This window comes from Salvelinus sp. IW2-2015, linkage group LG20, assembly GCF_002910315.2.
Source record: "Salvelinus sp. IW2-2015 linkage group LG20, ASM291031v2, whole genome shotgun sequence".
Lineage (NCBI taxonomy): Eukaryota > Metazoa > Chordata > Actinopteri > Salmoniformes > Salmonidae > Salvelinus > Salvelinus sp. IW2-2015.
In genome coordinates this window covers 19,378,029-19,392,113 of record NC_036860.1, presented here as the reverse complement: position 1 = coordinate 19,392,113, position 14,085 = coordinate 19,378,029, and the positions used below count along the sequence as shown (strand labels likewise).

The following is a 14,085-nucleotide window of genomic DNA, read 5'->3' as shown; positions in this document are numbered from 1 at the left end:
AGTGACATTCTTTTTCCATCTCGTATAAAGATTTAGAGGCTGTAACGACAAATTCTACTCACCCAGGATGGTAATGCTTAGAAACTATTATTTCAAATATCTTCTAAGTACTTACACTTTGCCTAGGACTACTCTGTGACCTAGATGGTTATCAATATCATGAATGATGCATTTTGAAATGTGGGCTCAAACATATAGGCTAGATAACATTCTGTTATCTGTGCCTCCAGGCCCAGATCTCCATAATTTTCCAAAACATACTCCATCCATGCTATACAAATGACGTTGAAATACCACTTTTAAGACKGTTCTCAATACGGAAGTGGTCAGACGACGTGGATGAAGAAATCCCGCTATGCCCTCAGGCGAACCATCAAACAGGCAAAGCATCAATACAGGACTAAGATTGGATCCTACTACACCGGCTCTGACGCTCGTCGGATCTATTACAGACTACAAAGGGAATCCCAGACGCGAGCTGCCCAGAGACGTGAGCCTACCAGACAGGCTAAATGCCTTTTATGCTCACTTCGTGGCAAGCAATATTGAAGCATGCATGAGAGCACCAGCTGTTCCAGACGACTGTGTGATCACTCTCTCCGTAGCCAATGTAAGCAAGACCTTTAAAAAGGTCAACATTCACAAGGCCGCATGGCCAGATGGATTACCATGACGTATACTCAAAGCATGTGCGGACCAACTGGCAAGTGTCTTCACTGATATTTTCAACCTCTCCCTGGCCGAGTCTGTAATACCCACATGTTTCAAGCAGACCACCATAGTCCCTGTGCCCAAGAACACCAAGGTAACCTGCCTAAATGACTACCGCCCCGTAGCACTCACGTCGGTAGCCATGTAGTGCTTTGAAAGGCTGGTCATGGCTCACATCAACACCATCATCCCGGAAACCCTTGACCCACTCCAATTCGCATACCGCCCCAAAAGATCCACAGATGACGCAATCTAAATCGCACTCACCACTGCCCTTTCCTACATGGACAAAAGGAACACGTGAGAATGCTGTTCATTGACTACAGCTCAGCGTTCAACACCATAGTGATGAGCTTTGTGGGCACTAAGCTAAGGACCCTGGAACTAAACACCCCCCTCTGCAACTGGATCCTGGACTTCCTGACGGGCCGCCCCCCAGGTGGTGAGGGTAGGAAACAAGACATCTGTACGTTGATCCTCAACACGGGGGCCCCTCAGTGGTGCAAGCTGAGTCCCCTCCTATACTCCCTGTTAACCCACGACTGCTTGGCCATGCACGACTCCAACACCATAATTTAAGTTTGCTGACGACACAACAGTGGTAGGCCTGATCTCCCTCAACATGAGCAATACTAAGGAGATGATCGTGGACTACAGGAAAAGGATGGCCAAACACGCCCCCATTCACATCAACGGGGTTGTAGTGGAGCGGGTCGAGAGTTTCAAGTTCCTTGGTGTCCACATYACCAACAAACTATCATGGTCCAAACATACCAAGAAAGTCRTAAAGAGGGCACGACAACGCCTTTTCCCCCTCAAGAGACTGAAAAGATTTGGCATGGGTCCYCAGATCCTCAAAAAGTTCTACAGCTACATCATCGAGAGCATCCTGACCGGTTGCATCACCGTCTGGTATGGCAACTGCTCGGCATCCGACCRTAAGGYGCTACAGAGGGTAGCGCGTACAGCCCAGTACATCACTGGGGCCAAGCTTCCTGACATCCAGGACCTACAGTGGGGCAAAAAAGTATTTAGTCAGCCACCAATTGTGCAAGTTCTCCCACTTAAAAAGATGAGAAGAGGCCCGTAATTTTCATCATAGGTACACTTCAACTATGACAGACAAAATTAGATTTTTTTTCTCCAGAAAATCACATTGTACGATTTTTTTATGAATTTATTTGCAAATTATGGTGGAAAATAAGTTTTAAGTGTCCCCCTGCTTAAGCCAGTACATGTCCAGCCCCGTCTGAAGTTTGCTAGAGAGCATTTGGATGATCCAGAAGAAGATTGGGAGAATGTCATATGGTCAGATGAAACCAAAATATAACTTTTTGGTAAAAACCAACTCGTCGTGTTTGGAGGACAAAGAATGCTGAGTTGCATCCAAAGAACACCATACCTACTGTGAAGCATGGGGGTGGAAACATCATGCTTTGGGGCTGTTTTTCTGCAAAGGGACCAGGACGACTGATCCGTGTAAAGGAAAGAATGAATGGGGCCATGTATCGTGAGATTTTGAGTGAAAACCTCCTTCCATCAGCAAGGGCATTGAAGATGAAACGTGGCTGGGTCTTTCAGCATGACAATGATCCCAAACACACCGCCCGGGCAACGAAGGAGTGGCTTCGTAAGAAGCATTTCAAGGTCCTGGAGTGCCTAGCCAGTCTCCAGATCTCAACCCCATAGAAAATCTTTGGAGGGAGTTGAAAGTCCGTGTTGCCCAGCAACAGCCCCAAAACATCACTGCTCTAGAGGAGATCTGCATGGAGGAATGGGCCAAAATACCAGCAACAGTGTGTGAAAACCTTGTGAAGACTTACAGAAAACGTTTGACCTCTGTCATTGCCAACTAAGGGTATATAACAAAGTATTGAGATAAACTTTTGTTATTGACCAAATACTTATTTTCCACCATAATTTGCAAATAAATTCATTAAAAATCCTACAATGCGATTTTCTGGGAAAAAAAAATATTCCATTTTGTCTGTCATAGTTGAAGTGTACCTATGATGAAAATTACAGGCCTCTCTCATCTTTTTAAGTGGGAGAACTTGCACAATTGGTGGCTGACTAAATACTTTTTTGCCCCACTGTATATACTAGGCGGTGTCAGAGGAAGTCCCCCMAAAAATTAAAAAAMCAGTCACGCAGGTCATAGACTGTTMTCTCTGCTACCGCACGGCAAGCGGTACCGGAGCTCCAAGTCTAGGTCCAAAAGGCTCCTTAACATCTAGCCACAAGACGACTGAACAATTAATCAAATGGCCACCCAGACAATTTACATTGACACACCCCACTCCCCTTTGTTTTTATGCTGCTGCTACTTGCTGTTTATTATCTATTCGCTGTTTATTATCTATGCATAGTCACTTTACCCCTACCTACATGTACAAATTACCTTGACTAACCTGTATCCCCGCACATTGACTCTGTACCGGTACCCCCTGTATATAGCCTCGTTTTTTTTTTTTTACTTTAGTTTATTTAGTAAATATTTTCTTAACTCTCTATTTCTTGAACTGCATTGTTGGTTAAGGGCTTGGTAGTACGCACTTCACAGTAATGTCTACACCTGTTGTATTCGGCGCATGTGACAAATAATTTGAGGTGATCTGTTTTCCCATTTGTCAATCAGGGTGTGATGAGTCCCAGAGTGAGAATACCGGTGGTCTTTAGTTATGATATTCAGCTGTTCCTCATTTTCTCCTCGCATGGTGAATCATAATGCGAGTGACACATCGCAGACTGCACACACACAAACCCCTACCGGTGCTCTGTATGTGGGCTGTTGCTGCATTCTGTACTAATGTAKCTGGTAATTACCTCTCATTATCATGCGTGGCTTAGCGAACATCATCTCCGCCCCGCTATGCTGTGATCCCGAACAGAAGGGCAGAGGTGCAAGGGGGCAGCAGGCAAGCAGTGTGGAGGGAGGGGGGATTCTGGGAGATGCACGATTAAAATTATGTCTGATTGTCAGAGCTGAGAAGGGTTTACCTGTCTAAAGATGTCTAAAACCTCATTGATCTTAGTCTATTATCGGCATTGGTTGAAGCTCAGTGTTCAATTCAAATCTCCCTACCATCATATCTATGCCAATATGACACCAATCTTGATTAAAATTYRCAAATCAACTTGATTGGAGGCACACAATACACTCCCGGTCTCTCGTCATGAACCGTCCGGTCGTTACCGAGAACCACATACCAGATTTTTTGACAGGGTCGTTAGCAATTCCTTTTTAAGAGTTTTTCTTGCGCCGACCTAGMTCAMATTTTAGACATCGGATTAAAACAAGACTATAGCCTCCTTAAAGTGACAATTGGACTTAAATGTCAGAATGACTACATTTGTAGGTGCAACAGTTTTTATTACATTTATAATTTATTGCTCTCACGTGCTCATTTATGTCCATTAAAAAACAATTATGTGCAGCTGCTAGCACCATGAATTCAAGCTGAGGTTAATCAATAAATGCAAATATATATTTGGATTAGCTAGGTAGGTACACTGGAAGGTTATACAGTGCATTCAGAAAGAATTCAGACCCCTTGACTTTTTCCACATTTTGTTACATTACAGACATATTCTAAAATGTATTAAATTGTTTTTTCCCCTCATCAATCTACACACAATACCCCATAATGACAAAGCAAAACCAATTTTTATAAATTTTTGCAAGTTTATTAAAAATAGACAACTGAAATTACATTTACATAAGTATTCAGACCTTTTACTCAGCACTTTGTTGAAGCATCTTTGGCAGGGATTACAGCCTTGAGTCTTCTTGGGTATGAGGCTACAAGCTTGGCACACCTGTATTTGGGGRGTTTCTCCCATTCTTCTCTGCAGATYCTCTCAAGCTCTGCCACGTTGGATGGCGACCGTCGCTGCACAGCTATTTTCAGGTCTCTCCAGAGATGTTCAATCGGGTTCAAGTCTGGGCTCTGGCTGGGACACTCAAGGACATTCAGAGACTTGTCCCAAAGCCACTCCTGTGTTGTCTTGGCTGTGTGCTTAGGGTCGTTGTCCTGTTGGAAGATGAACCTTTGACCCAGTCTGAGGTCCTGAGCACTGGAGCAGGTTTTCATCAAGGATCTTTCTGTACTTTAGTCCTTTAATCTTTCCCTCGATCCTGACTAGTCTCCCAGTCCCTGCCGATGGAAAAACATCCCCACAGCATGACACTGCCACCACCACGCTTCACTGTAGGGATGGTGCCAGGTTTCCTCGAGACCTGACGCTTGGTGTTCAGGCCAAAAAGTTAATCAGACCAGGTTCCATCAGACCAGAGAATCTTGTTTCTCATGGTCTGAGAGTCTTTAAGTGCCTTTTGGCAAACTCCAAGCGGGCTGTCATGTGCCTTTTACTGAGGAAGGCTTCCATCTGGCCACTCTATCATAAAGACCTGATTGGTGGAGTGCTGCAGAGATGGTTGTCCTTCTGGAAGGTTCTCCCATCTCCACAGGGGACCTCTGGAGCTCTGTCAGAGTGACCATCGGGTTCTTGGTAACCTCCCTGACCAAGGCCTTTCTCCCCCGATTGCTCAGTTTGGCTGGGCGGACAGCTCTAGGAAGAGTCTTGGTGGTTCCAAACTTCTTCCATTTTAGAATGATGGAGCCCACTGTGTTTTTGGGGACCTTCATTGCTGCAGACATATTTTGGTACCCTTCCCCAGATCTGTGCCTCGACACAATCCTGTCACAGAGCTCTATGGACAATTCCTTCGACCTCATKGCTTGGTTTTTGCTCTGACATGCACTATCAACTTTGGGACCTTGTATAGACAGGTGTGTGCCATTCCAAATAATGTCCAATCCATTTAATTTACCGCAGGTGGACTCCAAGTTGTAGAAACATCTCAAGGATGAWCAATGGAAACAGGATGCACCTGAGCTAAATTTTAAGTCACATAGCAAAGGGTCTGAATACTTATGTAAATAAGGTATTTTGTTTTTTTTTGCAAAAATTTCTAAAAACCTGTTTTCGCTTTGTCATTATGGGGTGACGTGTGTAAAATGATGAATCAATTTAATACATTTTAGAATAAGGCTGTAACGTCACAAAAATGTGGAAAAAGGCATCTGAATACTTTCCGAATGCACTGTAACTCTTCTCTCCTTGCTCAACTCCTCCCCTCTCACACACTCCCTCATCCCCACCTCTCTCTCTCCCCCTCTCTCTCTCTCTCTCTCTCACTCCCACATCAACTCTCTCACTCACTTGCTCATTCACTCACTCTCCTCTTTTTTTTTATCTCGCAGGCTCTGAAGAACATCGCAGCCATCAGTCTGGCTATCAATTACCCCAATAAATCCACCAAGCTGCTCAATACATCCCCCTGAGAATGGAGAGAGAGACGGAACAGTGGAGAGAGAGGAGGAGAAAAAGAAAGCTAGCGACTTGGAGGGGTGGATATCCTCACATCCTGTCTCTGCCAGCTCTGAAAGAGGGATGAAGGGGATGGAGAGAAAGAAACACCCTCTGAATGTCTTCCTACAACAGCAGAACTGTAAAAGGGATTCACTCCTTCCTTCCCTGCTTCTATTCTCTCTCAATCCCCATTTCTATCCTCTCTCAATCCCCCTGTTTTCCCTCTCCATCTCTTTGTACTATTTTTACTGACTGGGGAGAAGGGGGGCTAACTCGACAACAACACATCACTCTATCACAATCCTTTGCCTTAGGTGAATACAACGTATCAGCATCGTGTGGGTTTCAGAGAAAGAAGATAGCCTAGCTGTGTCTCTTTGTTTAGGATTAAGATGCTGCAGAAGCCCCTGTGCTAAAGCAAATTAAGTGTGCCAAATTTGTCACCTTTCTGTGGAGAAATAGAAGTTTATTTTCTGTTTATTTTCTGTTTATTCTTTTTATTTTTAACAAAAGCCACCTTGGTTTTAGAAAATCGGTCGCTCATGGAGAAGCGGGTCACCTTGCCTAGCTCCCCGAATCCCTGTCTCTCTGTGGACAATGTAGAGCAGAACTAAAAATACAGCTACAGCCCAGAACAGGAGAGAACATTTCTGTTTAGGCCCCTGAGCCTCAGATTTGTCACCATGGGGAGAGAGAACTGAGCTCCGACCTAACATCTCCACTATGTTTTCTCCACAGCTTCCTCCTTTTTGTGAACATAGAGGACAACTGTTTTTGGCCCCAGTGTCATCTGTCTATATCACAGTACTTCATTTAGAGGGTTACGGGGTTACTCTGGAAACAGTCTCATGTTGTCATACTTCCTAGTCTCATTCACTCGGGGAACAGAATGGGAGAATTTGCCATCTAGGTTCCTCTATATATTGGATTTCAGTATATTCACAGCGTATATTGGATTTCAGTATTTTCACGCAGCGACATAATGGGAGAAATTGTAATCTAGGTTCCTCTATATATTGTATTTCAGTATATTCCCAAGGTATATTGKATTTCAGTATATTCACACAGACTATAGGTATATGCACCTGTTGACATGGTAAAATGACACAGTGCATGGACATGGCACCAATGGTTAACAGGAGAACTCACTTTGTCGACAGTCACTGGTGTTGGCTAATTATGACACGAGTGAAATGCTCGACCACCACGCACCACTGTAGAGTTGTCTGCATGACAGTGGTCATGTATTGATGGGGTTATATTATATATTCACACTCTGGCTGTATACTGTACTGTAGCTTATAAGGACACACATGAGGGGAAAAGTGTGTTCCTGCCATTTCTGTTCAAAGCTAAGGGAGAACATGGTCAGTCAGCTGTGTGATATGAAGCCCATTGTACAGCAAACACACACACACACACACACACACCGTATAGTGTGGCTAGTTTATTATAGTAGCCTGGCGGTCCATGCTTAATGTGCCATAACCAACCTCTAGCTTGTGTTCCTTCATTGTCATGCTAAAACTACTTGAGAATTGGCTATAACACATACAGTATGTGGACCTCTCTATTAAATAGTGAGTATTACCTCCACATATCAGAACTATGGATATTTGACCTGAATGACATGCCAGATTGAGATATTGATGCGGGGATGTGATTGGTTGTGGTCAGATAGGTGTGTGAGCTTTCTGGAGTGTGATTGGTTCTTAYCAGAAACATATGAACTTCTTATGTTTCATGATCACATCTAGAATTAAGTTGTTTTTGTTTTAGTTCTTTGTTTTAGTTTTAGATTTTTTGTTTGTATTTTTTGTTTTTATTCCTTTTTTTCCTTTAAATTCTCCTGATCAAATAGATTAAAAGACGGAAGCCCTTTTATTTTAAAACAGCTTCCTTAAGGTGAATTGGATCGATAATTATATTGCAGTGTTATTTAGTACGGTGATGGAAATTCATTGCAATATTCAGAGTTCTATTTTTGTTTAAGTTTTATGTGTGTGGCATAATTTAATAGGGAAGACGACGGATGCCAAAGAATACCCTTTTTGTCAAATCATTAAATGTGTCTGATATGATATCTCTTCCAACCAGAGCACTTTATGGATGTGTTGTCACATAACTGCTCTGTATTGTGTGGAAATAGGGGAAAGGAAGGAAAACTATAAGAGATGTGTTCTTTTTATTTTGGAGGTCCTGTACTGTTATTGAGAACAGGTTAGCTGGGTGCTAGCTGAYGATGACACAGGCTGTTGGGTCTCCAGTGTTTTTGTTTACATGAGCGTCAGCCAGTGTTGAGCATCTAAAAATGGCCGTCACACGGCCACCAAGATGACCCCCAACATGGGCGTCTCTTCCCTCCCAGAGAATCCAGTTCAACAGCGCCTCACGTATACTCCCCTACATCTTTATTTGGACAGGGRAGCTAAAAGTTTCATTTGGCTCTATATTCCCGAATTTTGGATTTGAGATCAAATGTTTTCTGAGGCGACAGTACAAAATATCACCTTCTATTTGAGATTATTTTCATACATATCTGTTTCATTGTTTAGAAATGAAAGCACTTAAAGTATCTCATCCCCCCCCTCCATTTGAAGGTACCATACGAATTTGGCCAAATGGACTTAGTGTATTAAAGTAGTCAGAAGTTTAGTACTTTGGTCACATATTCCTAGCACTCAATGACTGCATCAAGCTTGTGACTCTACAAACGTGTTGGATGCGTTTACAATTTGTTTAGGTTGTTTCTGTTGTGTCCAATAGAAATGAATGGTAAATAATGAATTATTATATGAGTAATTCATTCACTTTAATTGTAAATAAGAATAGAGTAGGTTTCTGAACACACTAATGTGGATGCTACCATGATTACGGATAATCATGAATGAATCATGAATAATGATGAGTGAGAAATTAGAGGCATCAATATTAAATGCCCCAAAAAATACTAACTCCCCTTTTATTGGTAATGGTGAGAGGTTAGCATGTTTTGGTGGTATGATCTTTGTTCCTCTGTAACTTTGTTGCTCATCATTATTAACGATTACTTTATGATTATCYGTAATCRTGGTCACATTCACATTAATGTAGAAGTGTTCAGAAACATTTATATTCTTATTTACAATAAAAGTGWTTCTAAAATCACACAGTTCCTTAAATTACATTCATTTCTCTTGGCCACAACCTTTCACCGAAACACAACCAAAACAAACTGCAAATGCATCCAAGAAGTTTGTAGTCACTAGCTTGATGTAGTCATTGCATGCTAGTAATATGGGACCAAGTACTAAGACCGGAAATTACTGATAATACTTTAACATTACTTATTTTATAAATTTCCCATCGTTTTATACACTATAAATACAAAATGTATGTGGACACCCCTTAAAATGTGTGGATTCGGCTATTTCAGCCACACCCATTGCTGACAGGTGTATAAGATTGAGAACACAGCCATGCAATCGCCATAGACAAACATTGGCAGTAGAATGGCCTTACTGAATAGCTCCGTGACATTCAACGTGGCACCGTCATAGGATGCCACCTTTCCAACAACTCAGTTCGTCAAATTTCTGCCCTGCTAGAGCTGYCCCGGTCAACTGTAAGTGCTGTTATTATGWRGTGGAAACATCTAGGAGCAACAATGGCTCATCTGCGACGTGTTAGGCCACACAAACTCACAGAACGGGACCGCCGAGTGCTGAAGGGCATAGCGCGTAAAAATCATCTGTCCTCGGTTTTAACACTCACTACCGAGTTCCAAACTTCCTCTGGAATCAACGTCAGCACAAGTACTGGTCGTCTCGAGCTTCATGAAATGGGTTTCCATGGCTGAGCATCCAACAAGCCTAAGATCACCAAGCGTCAGCTGGAGTGGTGYAAAGCTCGCCGCCATTGGACTCTGGAGCAGTGGAAACGCGTTCTCTGGCGTGATGAATCACGCTTCACCATCTGGTAGTCTGGGTTTGGCAGATGCCAGGAGAACGCTGTCAACTGTAAAGTTTGGTGGATGAGGAATAATGGCCTGGGGCTGTTTTTCATGGTTTGGGCTAGGCCCCTTAGTTCCACTGAAGGGAAATCTTAATGCTTCAGTGTACAATGACATTGTAGACAATTCTGTGCTTGCAACTTTGTAGGGAAGGCCCTTTCCTGTTTCAGCATGACAATGCTCCTGTGCACAAAGCGAGGTCCATACAGAAATGGTTGGTCGAGATCGGTGTGGAAGAACTTGACTGGCCTGCACAAAGCCCTGACCTCAACCCCATCGAACACCTTTGGGATGAATTGGAACGCAGACTGTGACCCAGGCCTAATCGCTCAACATCAGTGCCCGACCTCACTTGCTCACGACACAGACATGACATGGACAACGCTGGATTCCTATCGAGCAGATGGTTGTAAATAAATAATATTTTGATTACGTTGAAATGGCTCTCCTGTTAAGTTGTGATGCATGACATATGCCTAGTTTCCYGAAATTAGTCAAATATAGCTGTACGATAAAGAATGCGACCTACACACTTCCTTAAACCTAAAATGAGTTAAACAGTTTTTTTATGTCGAAAACCGACACAGCACATCAGTAGAACCAATAAAAATGCATTTTTGCAGAGCATTTCCMTTTGTTGATACGGAGGACGCATGCCGTTTAAATGGCCAAAATGTTGGTAAGACATCACTAATGTCACAATATTTTGGGTAAAGTAATAAAGGTGTAATATTTGGGGTAGATGTTCCTAAAACTGATTAACTATGTATAGACGGATTATAAGGTATAAAAATTATTATTCATTGACGTGTCATGAATTTACTGTGATATCATCATATTTGTATATGGCTTATTATACCTTTATGTACTACTAGATCATATGGGTTGAAAAGTAAAAAAAAATATTAAAAAAGCCAAAGGCCATCGCTTTCTGGGTCGTCTTGCTAGATTGATGAATACAGCCATAGTACAACAGTGCAAAGCGGCTGTCAGCTAAAAAGTACACTGTAAGTGATTTTGTCCAAATACTTATGTCACCTTCAAATGGGGGCACTGGATACATAAAGTGCTTTCATTTATAAACTGTAAAACAGATATGTAGGATAATACTCTCAAAAGGGTGACATGGCCTAGTATAACATTTAATCTCAAATCCAAAATGCTGGAGTATAGAGCCAAATTAAACGTTTTTTGCTTCAATGTCCTAATACATATGAAGGAGAGTGTATCTACAATGTGCCTACAGTAAAATAAAAAATKAAGAAATCATAATTGAACTCTCATATTATTGTAAATGTCTTCAATTATATTTTTAAAGATAAATATATTGTTTAATTTTAGCTTTTTTCTATCTTTTTACTTTTAAAGGTTATTGTTGTTTTTTTGTTGGTGAAGTTTATTTGAAACTGACTTAGGTTTGAATGTACATAGTTGTGAATATTGTTAATTGCACATAGTAATAATAATGCAGGGGAAAAAGAGGAGAGTATTTCATATCAACCCCCATACAAAGAAGAATTATAATATATTCTATTGTTCTCTAAACACTAGACACTTTGATTCTTTTGATTTTGTATGAGTGAAAAAGGGGGAGAAAAGGGGTGGGGAGTACTGCTTGGATTGAATTGTTATCCGTTTTTAATTAAAACACAATTTTGATGCGGTACGTGTTTGTCTCTGTCTTTTTTTCTGTCTTAGATGTTCTTACTCAATAGGGACTTATTTTGAAACTAAACTTTTAAATATTTTCTGAGAAGTCAGACTCGGCAGCATTAAATTGGAGCTGTCATACCACATTATTACAGCCTTCGTGTCACTGGATTTTTAAAATTTGTATTTTATTTAACCTTTTTATTTAACTAGGTAAGTYAGTTAAGAACAAATTCTTATTTACAATGACGGCCTACCAAAAGGCGTCCTGCGAGGACGGGGGATAAAACAATATATATACACTACTGTTCAAAGGTTTGGAGTCACTTACCAGGCCAAAGACCCCTCAGAGACACCAATACTCCTTAGCCGGGCCCACGAGAATGAAATGGTCTACTGAATCAAAAGCTTTTGCCAAGTCAATAAAAATAGCACAATATTGCTTAGAATCAAGGGCAATGATGACATMATTGAGGACCWTTTAAGGTTGCAGTGACAYGTCCGTAACCTGAGCTGAAACCAGATTGTATATCAGACAGAATACCTTAGACATCAAGAAAGCCAGTCAGTTGATTATTGACAATGTTTAAATAAAGGGGGAGAATTGATMAAAAATGTATCACTAGCCACTTTAAACAATGCCACTTAATATAATGTATATGTATATACTGTACTCTATATCATCTACTGCATCTTGCCATCTTTATGTAATACATGTATCACTAGCCACTTTAAACTATGCCACTTTTATGTTTACATACCCTACATTACTCATCTCATATGTATATACTGGTACTCTATACCATCTACTGCATCTTGCCTATGCCGTTCTGTACCATCACTTATTCATATATCTTTTGTACATATTCTTTATCCCTTTACACTTGTGTGTATAAGGTAGTAGTTGTGGAATTGTTAGGTTAGATTACTCGTTGGTTATTACTGCATTGTCAGAACTAGAAGCACAAGCATTTCGCTACACTCGCATTAAATCTGCTAACCATGTGTGTGACTAAATATTGTTTGATTTGAATGAACTGTGGCTGCCTTCCAAGCAATGGTAAACTCCCCAGAAAGGAGAGAGAGGTAAAAAGGTTGGAGATGGCTTGGCGATGATAGGGAAGCAACCTTAAAGAAGAAAGGGCCTAAACCATCTGACCCAGATTTTTTTTGGGGTCAAGTTTCAGCAACTCCTTTAGCACCTCGGACTCAGTCTGCAGGCGAAAACTTTGTAGCGGGGCAGGGAAAAGAGGGAGGAGCATCGGGGATAGTGCATTAGAAGAGGTGGGAGATGAGGAAATGTTGGACGATCAAGGAGGCGTCAAATAGGAATCCTACTTAAAGAACTCAGCCATGTGCTTCTTGTCAGTAACAACCAGATCCATCAACATTAAGGGACATGGGCAGCTGTGAGGAGGGTTTGTTCTCCATATCTTTAACCATTTTCCAGGACTTCTTTGGGGTTAGACCAGGGGTGGGCCAAACTTTTTGACTTCGCGGGCCCAATGGGTTCTAAAATTTGACAGAGGGGGCCGGGCCAAGGAGCATTGTGGAGGGAGTGTTCGGGCCGGATATACTAAACGCATAAATGTAGTGTTGTGCAAACTCATAGCACAGTAAGAAACACTACAACGCAATTTATTAATGTCTTTCAAATGTGAAAAATAGCCCTTATCAGTTCATACCATTTGTCTCAAGGAATATGCAAGATATGCGCATTTACATACTATCTTCCGCAGATTACCTGGATGAGGAATGTAAATAGATATAAAAATAACATACGCACTGTGATTTATCAAGCTTGCGTCTGTTTTTAATAAGTTCATAAAGTTTTCAAAATAAGTTATTTGTTGTCCACTCTTATTTAAACACTCGGCATTCGCTGTCCCACTTTCGCTTCTTCTTTGGTCTCCGCTCATTTTCAACAGACAGGGCTTTAATGGTGACGTGAAACGAAGAAAATTAAAAGTGAATAAAAAAGAGAAATACGCGCCACTCCAACACGGTCAATGTGTTTGAGTGCGCCATCTATTGGGGAAACGTGGGCATTGCAGGGAAAGGGGAAAAAATGAGGTTTTTTACTATAATTTTGGACAAGTTTGGCGGGCCGGATTAAAAAGCCTAACGGGCCGTATGTGGCCCCGCGGGCCGTAGTTTGCCCATGTCTGGGTTAGACCCACAGAGAGAAAACTGCTCTTTTTTATAACTAGACAAGGTGGTTAAGAACAAATTGTTATTTACAATGACAGCCTAGGAACAGTGGGTTTAACTGCCTTGTTCAGGGGCAGAACGACATATTTTTACCTTGTCAGCTCGGGGATTCAATCTAGCAACTTTTCGGTTGCTGACCCAACACT

General features: G+C 41.6%; 1 protein-coding gene across 4 annotated transcripts in view; it reads left to right on the top strand.

Annotated features, from left to right (window-relative positions):
* zzef1 (zinc finger, ZZ-type with EF hand domain 1) overlaps positions 1 to 11,744 on the top strand; it is a 55,726-nt gene extending 43,982 nt beyond the window's left edge. For all 4 annotated transcript variants that reach the window (XM_024011500.2, XM_024011498.2, XM_024011499.2 and 1 more), the window contains exon 56: positions 5,979 to 11,744. In XM_024011500.2, the coding sequence (XP_023867268.1) occupies positions 5,979 to 6,059 (81 nt within the window). In that variant the 3' untranslated portion in view covers positions 6,060 to 11,744. The remainder of the gene's footprint in view (positions 1 to 5,978) is intronic.
* The last annotated feature ends 2,341 nt before the right edge of the window (positions 11,745 to 14,085 follow it).